Source organism: Drosophila guanche, unplaced genomic scaffold, assembly GCF_900245975.1.
Source record: "Drosophila guanche unplaced genomic scaffold, DGUA_6, whole genome shotgun sequence".
NCBI lineage: Eukaryota > Metazoa > Arthropoda > Insecta > Diptera > Drosophilidae > Drosophila > Drosophila guanche.
The window spans coordinates 797,059-814,743 of record NW_022995743.1 but is presented as its reverse complement, the minus strand read 5'-3'; the positions used below and the strand labels follow the sequence as shown (position 1 = coordinate 814,743).

General features: G+C 48.2%; 4 protein-coding genes across 4 annotated transcripts; 1 reads left to right on the top strand and 3 right to left on the bottom strand.

The window, feature by feature from the left end:
• Positions 1-3,758: 3,758 nt before the first annotated feature.
• LOC117579099 (microfibril-associated glycoprotein 4) lies at positions 3,759-5,010 on the bottom strand. Its single transcript, XM_034264825.1, has 3 exons — positions 4,626-5,010; positions 4,053-4,563; positions 3,759-3,988 (listed from the first exon to the last, which is right to left on the bottom strand). Exons 1-3 carry the CDS (start codon positions 4,807-4,809, stop codon positions 3,802-3,804), a joined length of 882 nt encoding a protein of 293 aa, XP_034120716.1. The 5' UTR covers positions 4,810-5,010; the 3' UTR covers positions 3,759-3,801.
• A 146-nt stretch (positions 5,011-5,156) lies between these two features.
• LOC117579108 (ficolin-1) lies at positions 5,157-6,275 on the bottom strand. Its single transcript, XM_034264837.1, has 4 exons — positions 6,190-6,275; positions 6,072-6,133; positions 5,447-6,013; positions 5,157-5,384 (listed from the first exon to the last, which is right to left on the bottom strand). The coding sequence occupies exons 1-4, from the start codon at positions 6,247-6,249 to the stop codon at positions 5,231-5,233; spliced, it is 843 nt and encodes a 280-aa protein (XP_034120728.1). The 5' UTR covers positions 6,250-6,275; the 3' UTR covers positions 5,157-5,230.
• Positions 6,276-6,995: 720 nt separating this feature from the next.
• Positions 6,996-12,156, top strand: LOC117579147 (WAS/WASL-interacting protein family member 1). Its single transcript, XM_034264896.1, is given in 9 exon segments — positions 6,996-7,040; positions 7,117-7,526; positions 7,613-7,655; positions 7,657-7,905; positions 8,189-8,391; positions 8,626-9,030; positions 9,250-9,377; positions 9,446-9,909; positions 10,695-12,156. Coding segments are annotated over 9 exon segments (2,283 nt in total). The 5' UTR covers positions 6,996-7,010; the 3' UTR covers positions 11,046-12,156.
• A 1,551-nt stretch (positions 12,157-13,707) lies between these two features.
• LOC117579044 lies at positions 13,708-16,636 on the bottom strand. Its single transcript, XM_034264743.1, has 6 exons — positions 16,457-16,636; positions 15,893-16,392; positions 15,129-15,833; positions 14,910-15,073; positions 14,327-14,849; positions 13,708-14,269 (listed from the first exon to the last, which is right to left on the bottom strand). Exons 1-6 carry the CDS (start codon positions 16,587-16,589, stop codon positions 14,126-14,128), a joined length of 2,169 nt encoding a protein of 722 aa, XP_034120634.1. The 5' UTR covers positions 16,590-16,636; the 3' UTR covers positions 13,708-14,125.
• Between the last annotated feature and the right edge of the window lie 1,049 nt (positions 16,637-17,685).

Below are 17,685 nucleotides of genomic sequence, written 5' to 3'. Positions count from 1 at the left end.
GGGGGGGGGGGGGGGGGGGGGGGGGGGCTTGCTGAAGAGCTGCGGCAGGTAAACACAGATAAAGAGAGGGACGATGAATGAGTAGCAGCAGAGGACGGGCAGACGCTACCATTACAAAATTCATGCAAAATGATGCCCAGAGAAAAGCTTAGATCAGAAGTAATTCAAAACGCAGCGTTTAGAAATATTGATGTGTCGCATTCCATATATGCATGTACATATCTATGTATGTATGTGTGGGATGTACTTTGAACTGCAAGCGAACCAAGGTTACCGGAATGTTACCGGTTGATGCTCTATGAGTCCGACTCAGCCTATGTGCATGCGTCTGTAATCTGAAATGCATTCTTCTCCACCCGAATTCTGAATCACTTGCAGATTTATTTTCGCTTCGTTCCCATTGTTCTCCGCTCTTTTCAAATACTTTGTTCAACATAGTGTATTTATCTACGTCAAGCTGCCCTCTGTGGTATACGCGATCTTTCACATAATGGTAAACAAAATCTCTAAAAATATTTGGCATAAGAAATGGTTCGTTCGTTCCGTTTTAGTGTGTGGAGCGTGTTGTCTTTGCGTTTTTGGCTGGCTGGAAGTGCTTTGCACTGCGATCACATATTATTATCATGTGGCGTTGCTCTTGGAATTTCAATGAAATGCTGACCACTCCCGCCCCGTTCATCCCCCGTCCCCCTGTGCCATGAGCAATGATGATCAAGAGCACCACTACTTGCTGCACGACTTGCAATTGAAATGTAAATGTTAATTGTTAGTCCAACGGCTTTGGCTTTGTAATTGGAACTAGAGGCAGCCGCAGCTAAATCGACAGAAAAAACAAAAGAAATTGAAAGCGAAAGTCAGTGCATGCTCTGTACTGCATACATAGAAAATCCGTATAAATTAATTTATATGTATGTATGGTGTGGGTTATATAACTGGTTTTATTCCCCAAGAATCGTTTAGAACAGAACCCGCATGAATCACTAAGAAATTAACATTTCCATCTCAGAGTCTGATTCAGAGCTGTCTGTCTGACTGGCCAAATTAAGTGAAAGGAAACTTTAGATTAGATTTGGACCATAGGATAGATGTGTAAAATGAATCATAATAAAATATAGAATCTAGTATAAATAGGCCAGGATACAGAGTTAGCTTGTGTAGTGCCCCTAAAATTAAAGATTCTCTCTTTAGCAGTAGTGATTCAACGTAGAATATCTAATTTGGGAACCATTCATAAAAACCGCCATGAAAACACCAAAGAAACTTTGCGGAAATTGTCGAGTAAACAAAACGATATGCCAAAAGAAGGAAAAGCTAAAGAAGAGAAAAGAAGAGACCAAAACACAATGCAAAACCTCAACAAATTGCCTTCATTAAGAGAACCTCTGGGAGTTGACTAAACTGTCCCCTGAACGTTGTTGCCTCACATTTGATTATGCTTCTTCGCCCTGATCTGCTTTTGTTTTGCTCTGCTTTGGCTTGGTTTTGTTTGGATCGTATCGGATTGCGGGGACACCTTGTGGTTGGAATGGGACGGGTAGGGAGGGGGGCCTGTGGAACTGACGCAACGTTTTGCGTTTTCTGGATATTGTCTTACAGCGTAGTATTTCCAATAGGCGTGTTAAGCATTTAACACACAATATTTGACTTACATAATGGATATACATTTTGTCAGTCCGGGCCGGCCGGACGGCAATTTGTCGGCTTTTGTGTGTGCGTGCCGGAAAGAACGGAATGATGGTGATGATTCCCGCGATTTGATTCAATTTGATTCGATGTCCATCGCTCACGCTTGAGATCGGGGAACATAACAGACACACACGCCCTTGTTTATACGGACATTTGGGGCAATTAACTTGATGACAGTTTATTGGGGCAATCCAAAGCATTCTCGGATGGGGATGGAGACCCGGAAGACACACCTCGAAAACGTTAATTGAATGTGCGCCAAATTGTAACCTAAGGATGAGGAGCAGGAGCTAAAACGGACCTCAAATTATTACATTTTTTATGGGAACGATTGCGAAAGCGTGTGGGAGACTGTTAGTGGAGTGACTCACGCTTGAACGCCCTATCAGCAGAGAAATACCTCGAAACAAATCGAATCAATCGTCTTGCTGTCATTGAACCTTTCCTGTAGAATATTATAGGAATGGATATTTTAGTGGAGTATATGATTCCTAGTTGACAAGAGGCTATTAATCCTAAGCGATTCTGACTATACATATGGAAATGACCATTCACATTTGTGTGCAAATGTTTTCTTGTCTAATTGGCCAAATTCTGTTACTCGCAGACCCCAGCACCACCCAGCACCATCGAAAAAGCAATGCCCGTCGCGATAAAGATAAGATAGAGAAACTGAAGAAATACCTGGGCCATAATACCTTTAATTTCCAGCGAACTCGCACTCGCTCATGAGTCATGCATCGTTTGAGTTAATATTTGATCAAGTTTGAGTGGGTTTTGATACCTAAAAAGCTTCCATAAGGAAATATATTGATGGAATGTCTACCCTCTACCCTTGAAGGGCATAAGTGTACAGTGCATATCATAATCAAACATGCCAAGTTCCCAAGAAAACGGGTTAAGCCGAATTTAAATGAGTACAACAACTTAATTTTTTCTTCGTCTGAAATGAAATCATTCTCGTACCCAGCACCATCCCTTAGATACATACGTTCAACGGTTCCTCCGGGTACTGGTACTCAATATTCCAGACAACAGCAGCGTCAGCAGCTGTTCAATTAAGCGGCAATCCGTCTGGCTGAATCAATCGCAATGAATCACACACAGAGGCAAGATCGAGCATCATGCAGTCGGGGGATGGCCAGTTTTCAATAGGCCTGTCCCACTGTACAAGTTTGATGAGTTGAGACTACAAAATATTTCGCACGTTTCCACTCACACTCACGCACAAGACTAAGCTTACGGTTAAGCGTTTTTTGTGCTGCTTCTTCTGCGTCTCTTTCGTGTGCTCCCATCCTCCTATCTGGAGGAGATCATCGGTTTACAACGTTGATGACAGGTGCTGGCTGCAATCGCAGTTTCTCTTTGTCTGTCTGTCTTCTTCATGTCGCTCTCCCATTCTTGCATGTATGCGTTTGTCTCTGTCTCTGCCTTGGGTGTGTATGTTCGTTTGTCACTGGCTTTGTTGGGGCCTGCGGTTTTGCATATCGCAAAACTTGATTGGTTAATTGTGACGTCACAGCTGGCTGTCCTCAGCGACCTTAACAGCTAATTTTATAATTGTACACACACGCTCTCTCTCAGTTTATCTCTCGTGCTCTCTCTCTCTCTCTCTCACCTTCGCCTTTGCCATCGTCTTCGTCAAACGCACAGTTATAGCGCAGTGGAGGAGAGAAGTGTGTGAGCTGTGTGGGGTGAGGAGACATTCCAGGGCACTGGCTCTCACGCGATGACTGCTCAGCTGAATTTACCAGTGCTTGTGTTTGTGTAGTGAGTCCGCCCCACCCTGTACTGATGCACACCTTGGACAAAAGTGTCCTCTCCCTCTCACTGGCTATGCTTGGGGCCCCAAGTTGGGGCATCGCATGCGCAGCCGTTTAAGTTCTTCATTTCGAATCAAAATCGCGAGCGGAGAGCAACGCGCGTTTCACTCAAATTAAACGAATTACTTTTGTTTTTTGCCGTTTGTGTGTGCGAAACCCGAAAATTAATACAAAACAAAACCAGAAAGCAACAGTGAAAACGTATTATCAAAATGTAAATAAAAGCGTAAACGCTGATAAAGTTTATCAACAAAAACAACGATTCAGATCCTATTGAAATGGGAATTGAAATTCAATTGAAATTGAGGCTCTGCCTGCGCTGCCGCTGCCTCTGTATGCTATTGGAGCACTTTGGCCGTATCATCATCTGACTGACCTTATAGCCATAGTCGTAGCCCATCCAGGTCATCCAGCAAATGCCACGACCCGAGAGCTTCGCCTCATACCTGCCCCCTTCCACGTACTGTCCGTTGAGGTTGCTGAAACCCAATTTAATCAATGGAAATCAGTCTTCAAGGAAGAGTGTACTGAAAGATCCCTCACCTGAACTGACAGTCGTCGTACCACCAGGCCCCCACATAGGTCATGGCGCATCCATGCCCCAAATCGTCATGGTCGAAGGTCGAGAAGGGCATACCCTTTTGGTAACTCAACGAATCTCCGGCATCCCCGGAGTACTTGCCCAGAACAGCAAGCGGGTACGAGGCGGAGGCATTGCCGATGACAAAGTCTTCGTACCGGGCGTAGCGGGTTCCGCCATAAAAGTCTTCCAGGTGGACAAACAGCTCGTAGGGCTCGGCCAGCGTCAGGAAGTGCAGTCGCTCCAGGCCCATGAAGAACTCCCCGCTGAGGTCGCCAAACCCCTGGGCATACTCCGACCAACTGCGATAGAAGTTCTCACTGCCGTCCTGTCGCCGCTGGATCACTGTCCAGCCGGATCCCGCCAGACTAGTGTCGCAGAAGACGGGAAAGGGCTCCAGTCCCGGCACTTGTATGGTGTGGACCCCGTTGGTGTTTGTGGAAGCAGCCAGGCAGGACGAGGGATAGCCCACAGCTGACAGGAGAGAAGCGATCAGATTAGTTGATGATTTCCTGTAAAGGAAGCCTCCTACTCACCCTCCTGAGGCTTATTCTGTGTTACTGCCTCTCCATAGATCTGCTTGAGCTCCTCAATTTGAGTTCTGAGGCTGGAAAGCAGACCCTCTGCTTTCTCCAAAGCAACTTCCAAACTACTCTGACTGCCATAGGAAAAGTGGAAGCCCACACTCACTATTGAAATGCACAGCCAGCATAGCTCCATGATCTTGTCCTCTCTGACTCGGTTGCCTCAATCTATTAGACTGCAGGGATCGATGTGTTGTAGCATTTGCAACACGAGTCTGAATCGATTTCCTTATCAATTGCATTCCGAATCGTAGGTCAAGTTTCACTCAGGGCGATAGTCTATCAGGAAGTTGGGGAAACTATATGTCAGGCCACTATTTCAATGATGATTATCGTACATATGCGTTTACTAAATAAGATTCCGATTTGTATTCTCAGCCAATTCGCTGATGCGATGATGATTCAATGAAAACAAATTTCGCATATCAATCGAGTCTGTACATGGAAAATTGTTTACGACTCGTTCCACGATGATCTTCAAGCCATAATAAAAGTAAAATATTTTATTCATTGAGAATCTCCTCCTCCTTCTTCTCCTTCGCTGTCTCACGCGTGAGTCATGACTTTGGAATATTTCGGCACTTTGGTCTTATCATCATTTGGGTAACCTTATAGCCGTAGTTGTGGCCACGCCACGAGCGCCAGCACATGCCTCGGGCGAACATTTTCTCCTCGTACTTGCCGCCCTGGATATACTGGCCATTTAGATTGCTTCACAGATCGCAAATATGAGACATGAGTTCAAGTGCAGTTTAGATAAAGGACAAACGTACCTATCCAGGCAGGCATTGTACCACCATCCTCCCAGATAGTAGAAGGCACAGTTCTTGGTGAACTCCCGATCGTTGTCCCGATCGTAGGTGGAGAACTTCATCTTGCGGTGGGATCGAAGGGAGTCGCCGGCAGTGCCTGTGTATCTGCCCAGAGCATTCATCGCATACGCATCCTCCTCGCTGCCGAGGGCAAACTCGTCGAATCTCGCGTGCCTCCGCTCGCCATCAAAGTCCTCCAGGTGCACGTACAGCTCAAAGGGTTCGAGGGCAGTCAGGGCGCGCACCTTCTCCAGTCCCAGAAAGAACTCCCCCTCTAGGTCTCCGAAGCCCTGCTTATACTCCTCCCAGTTTCGAAAGAAGTTGAGGCTCCCGTTGGTGCGTCGCTGAATCACAGTCCAGCCAGGTCCTGCCAATTGAGTCTCGCAAAAGACGGGAAAGGGCTCCAGTGCCGGGACCTCTAGGGTGTACAAACCATTTCTATCGATTGCTGCTGTCAGGCAGGATGTGGGAAGCAGCTTGATGGTCTTCTGGGATCTGTTTGTGTGCTGTTGCAGTTCTTCTTTCAAGCTGTAAAATTGATACCATCAGCTTTGATTCTTGTAGGAATTACTCTGTGAAAACATACCTGGAAAGCAGCGTGTCTGCCTTCTCATAGATGGCCTCCAATTGTTCCACCAGACTTAGCGACTGTTGGGGATTCCGTTTCGTTAAATGCTCACTTATTATTTGGTTTGTGGACTTACCTCCACGGGACAGAGACGAACAGCCAGGAAGCAGAAAGCGCACCAACTCGGGTACTTCATTGCAGAGAATCTATTTGAATTGATTGAGAATTGCAATTTACAGAACATTTTATGGAAATCATCTAGAATCGCAATCATAAGCTGCCCCGCGCCTTATCAGTAATGCCATAGAAATACCTTGATTATAATTTGCTGATAATGGTTAGAGCTAACCGCTTTCGCCTTCTACTCAATGCACATTTACTCCGCTTGGAGAAGAGAGCCATGAGCATGGTGAAAACAAAAGACAGTCAGCATCGACAACACCCATACATACTGTCAGATCTGCACAGATCACGTGGGATGGCCTCCGGCTGCTTGTGGGATGTCGGCCTGGTCCAGTGGCTGTCAAACTCTGCAGCTTTACGCGCTGCTTGAGCTTGAAATTTCTTATTTTGGTTAATACTCTTTCCCAGGGGGTATATCAAGCTAGACTCAAATCTTTCATGCAGCAAATCCATCGATTGGCCCGTAGAGCGTGTCTGGCTTCGGTGCGTGGGAATGCTGCTGCTCGCTGGCTGCTTTATCGAGGCGTCAATCTCAAGACAAGACAAAACACGACATAAATAATAAGTATAGAAATTGTATTATTAAATCTCTTGCCCTGTGTCTGTGTTTGTGTCTGTGGCTGTAGCTGTGTGTCTTTGCGGCGTGTGGGTGGTGGCAGCGGTCTTGGCGGTACCTCCGCTTTGGAAGTCTCTCGACGCAGACCCAGTCTTGAGCCAAAGCCCCTACGAGGCAGACGCAGAGATTGTGGCCAGAAGAGAATATCCAAAGCGGAGATGAGACTAAAGAGAAGCTCTAAGAAAAAAGTAGAATTACTTTACCTAAAAGACGCTAAAAGAGCAACGAAATTAATAAATAAAACTGTTTTATTTCCACTTACAGATGGCCATACCGCCCCCACCGGGACCACCGCCTCCGCCAGGGCCCCCGCCGCCACCGGCCATGGGCGGCTTGAAGCTGGGCGGCGGCGGTGGAGGCAAAGGTGGCGCAGATCCACGCTCTGCCCTGCTCAGCTCCATACAGAAGGGCACCAAGCTCCGCAAGACGAACACTGTGGACAAGAGTGGGCCAGCGATTTCGGGCAAGGTCTGTGGGGCAGGCGATCCTGCTGCAGGAGGCGCCAAGCGAACCCTCAACAACAACAACACCAACACCAGCAACAACAACAGCAGCAGCAGCAGCAGCGGCGGCAGCAGCAACGGCCTTGGCAATGGAGCGCCGAAATTGGGGGGCCTGTTCGAAGGCTACTCGCAAATGCCGAAGCTGAAGCCCGTGAACGGCTATCGCAGTAGGTTTAGCAAATGTTTATTCAAATTATGTATTTCGTTGCTCAATTGATTTCCGCTTTCCGCCCACGCACCGCCACCCGCAGCCGGAGCAGCAGCAGCGGCAGCGCCTCCACCACCACCAGCGCTCGGAGCAGCGGCGGCCGCGTCACCAGCACAACAGCAACGAAGCCACAGCCCCCCCACAGCGGCCACTGCCGCTGCCGCTGCCGCAGCCAGCAACGGACCCATGGACTTCAACACAGAGCTGGCCATGCACCTAACACTGAAGCGCCAGAAGGCTCAGCAGAAGCAGCAACAGTCGCCGCACGCACCCAGCGCACATATCAATGCCACAGAAGCAAATCTGAAAACAAATCGTGGACCTCCACCGCAACCGCCAAAGGTGAGTGCCGCCGCTGAGCACGGACCCACGGATGGGCGAACGGATAAATATAAATCCCCCCATATATATGGGAATAAATATAGCAAGAATCAGCAGTGCAGGGGAGTGGGAGGCCCCATGTCAAGGGTAGGCAGGGAATGCTGTTTCTAATTGCTCTTTTTTGAGCAATGAATCTGGGTTAAGCGATTGGAAACCTATACGTAGAGGAATTCGTATTTGAGGAGCTTGGCAAGGAGAATTATAATTGTTTTGCATATGACTGACGCATCTATTTCTGACACAGCAAACCAACTCAAGTGATTCGATATTGGAGCGCATGAACATCGTACCCCGCCCTGCCCCGCCACCAGCTGCTCCCGTCAAAGCCGCCTCGCCCACACTCTCGGAGAGCGGCAGCAACAGCAGTGCCAGTGCCAGAGCCAGTGCCAGTGCCACAGTCAGTGCCGGCGGCATTGGCAGCGTCAAGAGCAAGGCGGCCAATCTGAAGTAAGTTTCTGCTTGAATCCATCAGCAGCCATGCATGTTGGATGTTTTATACTATTTTCTTTGGTTTTTCCATTTTTGAAACTTTTGTTAAAAATTCCTCATTTTCTTTCTTTATTTTCGGGTGGATTTCTTTGACGGGCATTTGTGGTTATCCTCCCTGTTCCACACACTCACCCACACCACACAACTCTACACACCCATCACAACTACAACAACTATCCATGGTATCCACAGTATCTCATTAGGGAATAGTTTTGTAAATAGTTCGATGGCAAAGACCACTGCGAGTGCCTCCACGACGTCGCTGAACTCTAGCAAGACGTCCGCGACGGGATCGCTGCGCAACCTGGCGCCCAATAAGTCAACGCTATTCGGTGGTGCTGGTCCTTCTAGTGGTGCTGGTGGTGGTGGTTCGCAGCAAACCTCGCCCCCCTCGACGGCCAGCAGTACGCCCACACCGCCGCCGCCTCAACCGCAGTCCCAGACTCAATCGCAGTCGCAGTCGCAGCAGCAGAAGCCGGCCATCAGCTTTGGCAAGCCAAACTTTGCTCCGAAGCCGCCGGGGCTCCAGCAGTTGATTCTGGTCAACGGACAGCAGCGCCCGGCGGTGACGCGGCACCACAGCATGAAGTCGCCCAGGTATAGAGCACACACAGTAAACCCTAGCTAAGTATGCACACCGCTTGCTTCAGTCCCAACACCACGCTCCAGTCAATCCATCGATCATCGATCTCGTTTGGGTTTTGCTTTTGCTTTTGCTTATCTCTATGGCTTTCGATTTGCTTGGCTTTGATTTCTGGCCATGGCCACGACCATTGCCCTAAACGCTACTAATGTGTGCGTCTGCCTCCTCCACAGATCTCCGCCAGCGGCCGGGCCTTTGTTCCCCACCCAGCAGCATTTCGGGACCATGCGGGCTGCGCCACAGCTGCAGGGCAGCGACGGCAGCGTCGCCAGCATGCGCTGTGCCCCCAATCCACCAAAGTGTGAGTACCACAAACATAATACCCAGATTAGCATAATGGAAAGACGTCTCTCCTCCTCTCTCCTGTAGCACGGCCATCGGTGAAGCCCCCACCACCGCCGACACCGGCGCGCAGCTTCTCCAATAGCAATCTGAACAACATCGGAGCTGGAGGAGCATCTGCGGCGCCGTTTAGTGCCGTGAACACGGCCCTGGTGCAGAGTGCGGCGTGCACGACGCAAGCCTCCTCGTCGCCCATCACCCAACCGCCCTCCAGTTCGAGCAGCAGCAGCAGTGTGGCCGCCCTGCGCGACCAGTTCCGTGCGGTTGGCATCGGGAACGGTATGAACGGTGGGAATGGCAACTCCTCGCCACCACTGCCGCCGCTGCCTGCCCCAGCGTCCGTCTCGTCGGCCTCCTCATCGGCCACGGCCAGCCCCAAATCATCGACCGTCAGGCCGATCATTTTGAATGGGGGCCCCATCAATCCACCAGCCCCGCCGCCCCACCGCAGCTGTCCACCTCCACCACCGCCGCAGCGACAATCGAGCACTGTGAGTAGCCAAGTGGCAAAGTATTCAGAGTAGCAACAACAGCAACAGTAGCGTTAGCAGCTACACAACAACAGGTTGCCCCAAATGGCAAAGGTGACAAATGACTGGCAGATAGAAGCTCTCATTAGAGATGAGATCGTGACGGATATGGTTTGCGTTGACTGTTGGGGCTCCACCTGTTCAAATCAGTCACGAAGTAACAGTGTCACACTGGCACAGAGTCACGGCCATAACCTATCCCAAAGAACATTTGCTTGTTCGCTTTTTGCGCAGTGCAGAGCTGCCTCTCAGCTTTCGACTCGCTGATTAGATTCTCCCTGCGCAGGCGCTTCTCTGTGTAGGAGCCTCCTGGCTGCGCCAGTCGTACTTTTTTTATAACTCACCTATTTTCGTGCCAAAGGGGGGGAGGAGGTGAGGGAGATTGATTTTCCAAATGTGAGACGTGACCAAAACACACGACACACGACGCTCCACTCGCTTTCGTTGTTTTTCGGTGGCCCAGTGGCCTCCATTGCTTGTCCACTGCCAGGCCGTGTACTCATTGATGCCTTATCCTCCAACTGCGTCCACTAGCAGGATGTTCGAGTGAAGTTCTGGTTGTTCAAGAGGCTGCTCTCGCTTAGGCAAATTCTAAAACGGAAGCACAGCCACGTCCGCCCATCATTCAAGGTTATCCGAATGCTGATGCCCAACGGCAAGCGCAACGTAACTAGAGCTGTCTGAGATTACCCGAGAAACATGGGACAAAAGCGACTCAACTAACTCTCTCTCTCTTTCTCTTGCAGGCTGGATCCGGATCTGGGTCGGGAGCTGGAGCGCCAGTGCCGCCACAGCGGCACTCATCCATACGGCCAAATGCACCGCTGACGCCACCCACGCACATGGCCAACGCCTCGCATCAGTTTGGCAGCAATTCCGGACTGTCGGCAGGAGGAGGAACAGGAACAGGAACAGGAGCAGGTTCAGGAGCTGCAGCTGCAGCAGCAGGAGCCACTGTGGGGCGTCTGGTCATCGATCTGGAGACAAAGTTCGGGAAGCGATTCCACAATGTGACCGAGTTCCCCAAGCCGCCGCCGTTTCTTAATATACAAAAAATCTATCCTAGTCGAACGTTTAAGGCGAGCAACGGTATGTAGTCGTGTGTGAGTGTGTGGGTGTGCCTGTTCTGTGAGTGTTTAAAATACATGTCAATGTATAGTATATAGAGAAACGCATCAACACAACCACATGCACATGCATACATAAGTATATGTATATGTAACTGCAATTATTGTTATATACACGCATGGAATGCTGTTATATAATTATGTAATTATGTTTCTCAAGGCACACGCTCCGGCATTTCGCATACAACGATTCTTATCTTTTATACAATATATATTAGTAGTATTTTATTTTAAACGTGTATTACTTACTTACTATGATTATGATTATGATTGTTTAACAAACTGAAGACCCCCCAATCCAATCCAATCCAATCCAATCCAACACACACGCATATATTATATGTTATGATAACCAGGAGAGTTTTAGGAATCTTTTTGGATTATTGTTGTTTTATTTTACTGTTAACGAGCCAATAAATAAATGTATAAAGAATGTAGAAGCATCGCTGCCCAGGCAGTTCGAAGCGAAGAATGTTATTTTGTATATTGCATAATCCTAAAGTTGAATAGCTTTATCCAAACATAATCTATTTTGATACCATCTAATGTTAATGTTTGTTAAATTTCAAAACAAAGTTAGGGGGATGGAGATCGCATTATGTATGCAGATCCTCTCCATAAAATATGTTAACCGAAACGCGATATTACCACTAAGCACACACACACACACACACAATATTATTACGCATAGCTATATCTGATATAACATATCCTATATCCATGTATATGTATATGTACTGTGTGTGTATATGTAAAGAGAAGAGTTCTTCCACATCCCCCCACTCAATCGATCCACACACACACACACAAAAAACATTTGTAATACATGTAGCTCCTGCTTTTTAATTGTATCCCCATTATATATATAGTTTTTACCTATCTGTACACACTCACACATCTCTGCTACATATATGCATACACACACATATTTTATATATCCGATCCGATATCCGATGAGATGAATTTTAGTTCTAGTATGCAACAGGCACATTACGAATATAATTGTTTGTTTTAATTTTGAAGTTATCTTTTGATGGAACAATAAACCAAAATTCAATTGGATTTACATACGTCAACATGTCAACACCACTTCATTTGTTTTGTATTATAATTTCTTCACATATAAAAGAAAGCAGCAACGATGCTCCGCGGTGTTCCCTAAGTTCCTTAGAGTTCTACTCTAGTTTACATCTGCGGTCATTTATAGTATTTCAGTCGATATTTTAGCCACACTTTGGCTTGTCTTTATTTTACGACTATCCTTTCGTCACCTGTTTTGTTTATTTACATCTGTGAGGTCTTTGAGTTCTGCTTTTCGCTGCATTTACACCTTTTTCGGTTCTCTTTTGCGTTTCCGTTGATCATTTGTAAGCTTCGTTGGAGTTGTGCCTGCACACACATTGATCTAGATATCCCCCACATTTACTTATCTATCTCTTGCGCTATCTATCCAGTTTTGTACATATACATATCTCTCTCTCTCCCCACTTCCTCTCTCTGTCTTTCTCCGCTGCAGCTGCCCAGACGCCCAGCAACAACAACATCAGCATCAACAACAACATAACGGCTGTCTGCAACAACAATGCCAGCACAAATGCAGCGGCTCCGGGGGGAGTTACACTGCCGCCAGCGCTGAAGCCAGCCTATGCACCTCTGAAGAAGCATCGGGCACCAGCACCACCGCCCCAAGCAGGCGTGGCCGCTGCAGCAGTGTCCGTGATCCGGCAATCCAGTTTCCTTTACGGCGGCGGAGCAGCCGGAACGGCCGGCAGTGGCTCCCCCGTTCGACCGCAATCCCAGGCGGCGGGGAGTGTGGCGCGCAACTCGACGGTCTGCTGAGGTCTCTCATGTCCATGAGCTGTACCCCAATGCGGATATACGGATGTGTGGTACGGAGTGATTGTGCAAAAGCCTATTGTTCAAAATTCTAGGAAAAGTGCAGAAAATAAAAGAGGAACAATATAACAAACACTCATCAGAGGGCAGAGAACAGAGGGCACGCATCCCAATCTATGTATGTATCTCATCTCTCTGTAGCGTCTTCCCTGTCAGCACTGGGCCAGCAAGCCCTCAAAAATCAAAAAAAGAGTTCTGTATATAGGAATTAGCACCTAATGTTAGTGAAATTATGAAAGCAAAGCAGCAATATAGCAGCAATCTTTTATATGCATAATATTGTGGATGCACGAGTATGTTTCAATAAGATTGTATTGTATTTAGGAGCGCCTCTATATGAATATCTTACTAGACTGAACATGTTAAAGACCCAACAACCACCAAAAAATATAAATAACTGGAGGGGAATACTCTGAGAAATACACAAACAACACGAAGAATGTTACATAGTTGCAATACCGAACCGAACCGAACCGAAGCACAACAACTGAGAGCATTTCAACGAATCTTTGTCACACATCCATTTAAGAATCGTTTCTTCATTAGTTGAAATAGCCGAAATTGTGTGATAAAATCTCTAAAGTATCCTTAACCTACGATCTATCTACGAGTATCATCCCGCGTGTGGTGAACATTTGTTAAATCTTTTTGGCCATACATCGGTACTATTGAATGTATGCAGAATAGAATGTAATACGAGTACTGTTCTACATAATTATGTATTATTATTATTGAATTCAATCATTGTTGTTAGACTTGGTGTCACTAGAAGTATTAACCAGCATTTAACATAACGTTTTATTCAGCATCCGACTCATTCCAGTTATCAGATAAATAAATTCCAAAATCATTCCAAAAACTTTGAGCGTACTTTGAACCTGTCATTGGCCCAAAGCCCACACAACAAAAATGGTGAGTTAATAGTTATAACTTCTATATAAACGAGTATATATGGCTGTATGTATGTATAGGTATGTGTATATAGTGCATATTTGAGTAGAGGATGGTGTAAATGCTGACAAGCCATAACAGTAATGCACTTAAACCTAGTTTAAATGTAGAGTAAAGCCTTTTCTTGGGTTAACCATTGTAACATATCGCACTTTTTCAACTTATTTGGTAACAGAAACAGAAACTATTCGGCGGATTGAATCCTAGGCGGCCTCATGCTTTTGCTTAAGCGTCTGCACGGCCTCCTGGAGTCCTTGATCCTCCCGCTTGCGTAGTCGCTCGCACTTGGGACATGGCTGCTGTTCGTTAAGGCACTCCGCATGGAACACAGCACCGCAGGTCACGCACTGAAATTAAGCAATAAATGAAAACATTACCAGAAATACACAGGGCAGTTGGCTTACCCGAAATGTGGTGCTAATGTGGAAGGGATAGAGCACCCTTGGACTCTGGCAGATCTCGCAGATGAAGCCCTTCAGCTGGCACAGACGACACTTGAGTACGTGCGCCTCGCCCAGCTTGAAGGCCTTCTGCAGCTGCTGGCATAGCCCACCGCGCTGAATCATACCCAGGTCGGCTATCGAGTACTGGTGGATGTGCTCGTAGAGGTACTCCCGGCCACAGAAGTGATTCTGCAGCAGCTCAATACTGGTCGGCGCACAGGTGTACAGATACGCGCGAATAAAGTTGAGTCGAATGCGCAGCGACTGCAGCTCGGCCATGGCGTCGGAGGCAAAGTAAATGCTGGGATTCAGCAGCTGCATGTCCAGGAATGGCTGCGACCTGAACTCGGCCAGAAAGGTGGCCGCCCGCTTGCTGACGCTGTACTTGCGAAAGTCCCAATTGTAGATTATGCGCGCCGGAATCAGCTGCATCTCCACATCCATGCAGCTGTTGCAGTAGTAGCTTCCGCTGAACGCGCAGACTCTGCAAGAGATGCACTTTTCAATAGATGGAACAAGCTCCCTTCTCCACTGGCCCACTCACTGAAAGTTCGTGTAGCCTATTCCCAGAGGGTGCTGACAGCTCTTGCACAGAAACCCCTGGGCATCCAGGCCAGGCTCGCGCGCCAGTTGGCAGAGCTGGGCCACCATCTGCTTGAGTTCCGCCATGTCAAAGTCCGAGGCGAGCAGCTCAAATTCGGAGTTTGTCTGAGGAAAGAGAGAGGCGGTAGAGTATGTGGCTTTCTGGCTGAATCATTCTTACATCTAGGGACTGCAGGTCACTCAAGTCCTCGGACACTGGAGGATCGCTCTCCCGCTGAACCTGAGCCTGAGCCACATTCAAGGTGGAGGCACTGGCCCGAAACTTTTCCCAAATCTCCGACCAACCAGCTCCACTCTCGCGGTTGTTCTCGTGCTTCCGCAGCAGGGCGTTGTAGCTGCAACGATCTGTGGTGGGAGAGCGCAGGCTGGTCGAGCTGCTCATGCTCACGGAGCGCTGAAAGAAACTCGATGCGGACGGCTCATCGATGGCCGTGGGCGACAGATCCAGGTCGCCGGACCAGGAGGTCTGCATAAGATTGGACAGGGAATTGCTGCCGTGGGGCAAACCGGTCAATTCTCCATCTGCCAGGTCTGCGAAGGACTCCTCAATGTGACGCTTGGACCGCTTCCGCGACCTCTGAATGCTCCCCGAGCGTGCCAGTGCCTCTCCAGCTTCACTCGCTTCTGCCGCTGCTGCGGGCGGGGACAGCTCCTCGTTTATAACGTCCATTTCGTCAAACTTTTGTATGAGCAGGTCGAGGTTCTCGCGCTGGCTCAAGTCCGGCACTCCGAAGTTGCCGCTCCGGCTGAAAGGGCTATTGGAAATGGACTCTGAAAAGAGCTCGTTGGTCTGCAGAGGCTGCGGGGTGGGTATGGCCACAATATCGGATCCCAGTGAGCTGGCTATGTCTATTCCACTGCTGATCTTTAGGGGAGAGTGAAAAATAGTCAACCAGATATAGCAGACCCAAACGCAGAGCATACCGGACATGACTTCAGGGCAGGCGTCCACAGATCCGACAGCTGCAGAGAGTAGTCCGGCCAGTGGTTCAACAGGCTCGAGTTCACGGGCAAGTCGAATTGGACGTAGGCCTCGAGGCTCTCCATTATCTTGGCCGCCGTCTCCAGGCCATCGGCATCCTTCACCAGAGCGTGCCGCTTGTAGTAGTGCGACATGGCCGAGCTGTTCTTGCGCACGATGTTGAGGTACGACGAGAATACCGATTCGTTCAGGGACTGGCGCACCCAGGCGCGACACTGGCCGATCTCCGAGGTAATCTGACTGAGTCCCTGGATCTGCTCAATCACCTGCTTGTGCATGAACACCATGCAGGGCGACCAGAAGCTGGGGTCTGGCCGCCGCTCTACGTCGCCTGCAATCACATTGTAGGTGGCCGACAGAAACGAGTCCTTCAGGCCATGTAGAAATAGGGCCTCCAAGGTGGTGCACAGTGCACTTGTCTGCTCGCACAGCCCTACGACCTCTGAAATGTGGAGTGTCCCAAATTAGCAATGATTCATGGAGACTCACAGAGTGCAGAGTCTTACCCAATCCCTTCTGCTTGACCTCAAACTCGATTTCGCGGGCATTCTCGTTCAGTGTGTTGATCAGCGCACCCTTGACGACATTTTCGCGCTTCGACGAAAAACTATTATTAAGGCTACGAAACAGGGAGCTCATTTGTTGGTCGTCTTTGTTTTTGGTTTGTTTTCATTTTGCACTTAACCCACTGAGCCCCCCTACATTTAAGCAGGCGAACAACTTGTGTTAAGGCGCGGACAGCCAGGGAAGCATGTCGATACATGGCAGCAAATGCGCAACTGTGACGTCACCCGAGACACCACTTGCCAACGGCTCGATTTTGATTCAAAATAAATGTACTTATTGTCCAGCAGCTTGCAGCTAAAATGGAATCCAAATACCTATCAAGCCAATCAGATGTGTCTACGATCTGTCTCTGCGGATTCCAGCTAATCTACTCGAGCCCGATCTGGTTATTCTTGACTTTCTTCAGTCACGGCCGCCCCGTCAGAGAGCTTATGTGTGAACGCTCGATTATGGCGAAAAAAGCCCCACGCAAATGGCCAACAACAAATTCTGTCCCAAAAGACAAATTATTAATGTGTTTTTTGTTTGTTTGATTTTGGCATGGGTTTCAATGAACCGTCATATATATTGGTTGCTCGCATTCTACGAGTTGGCAGGGAATGAGTCAACTACTCGTCCGAATGTCCGAATGTCCGAATGTCCGAATGTCCGAATGTCCGAATGTCCGAATGTCCGAAGTCTTGGGTTTTATTAATGAACGGCAAGTTGGCTCAGTATCCATCAGCACATCCAGCGCATCCCGAGACATGAGAAAAACCCGATGCACGTAGCCCCCACCACCTTCTCGAAATAAAACTAAAATCGAAATTTGTGTTAAGGTCACGGTGACCAACAAGATCTTCCATACATATGCATATGTATATGTACATACCATTCATATGTATGTATGCATGATGTTCGATGATGTTGTTGTTGACGCATTTTTCAATATTTTTGCAATAAAAAAGATGCGCCGCTGTGGCACAGTCTCTGTCTTTGGGCCCGAAGCAGCCGCCGAGCCGTCAACTGGTTCAGCACTCAAAATGCTGAATGCAAACTGGTCGGCTTCGTCGTCACCGCCTCATCACACATTTCGAGTGTTCGAGTGCGATGATGTTTTTGGGGTCTTCGTTTTCGGAAACGTTTTCCATGTGGGCACAATTGCATTTTATTGAATTTTATTAATACG

Coding starts and splice junctions, on each gene's coding strand:
- LOC117579108 (XM_034264837.1), bottom strand. CDS start 6,249: ATGAAGTACCCGAGTTGGTGCGCTTTCTGCTTCCTGGCTGTTCGTCTC. Junction 6,014..6,071: donor GCAGACACGCTGCTTTCCAG/GTATGTTTTCAC, acceptor TCAATTTTACAG/CTTGAAAGAAGAACTGCAAC. Junction 5,385..5,446: donor TACAATGCCTGCCTGGATAG/GTACGTTTGTCC, acceptor CGATCTGTGAAG/CAATCTAAATGGCCAGTATA.
- LOC117579099 (XM_034264825.1), bottom strand. CDS start 4,809: ATGGAGCTATGCTGGCTGTGCATTTCAATAGTGAGTGTGGGCTTCCAC. Junction 4,564..4,625: donor ACAGAATAAGCCTCAGGAGG/GTGAGTAGGAGG, acceptor CTCTCCTGTCAG/CTGTGGGCTATCCCTCGTCC. Junction 3,989..4,052: donor TACGACGACTGTCAGTTCAG/GTGAGGGATCTT, acceptor ATTGGGTTTCAG/CAACCTCAACGGACAGTACG.
- LOC117579044 (XM_034264743.1), bottom strand. CDS start 16,589: ATGAGCTCCCTGTTTCGTAGCCTTAATAATAGTTTTTCGTCGAAGCGC. Junction 16,393..16,456: donor GGTCAAGCAGAAGGGATTGG/GTAAGACTCTGC, acceptor TCCACATTTCAG/AGGTCGTAGGGCTGTGCGAG. Junction 15,834..15,892: donor CTGCCCTGAAGTCATGTCCG/GTATGCTCTGCG, acceptor TCTCCCCTAAAG/ATCAGCAGTGGAATAGACAT.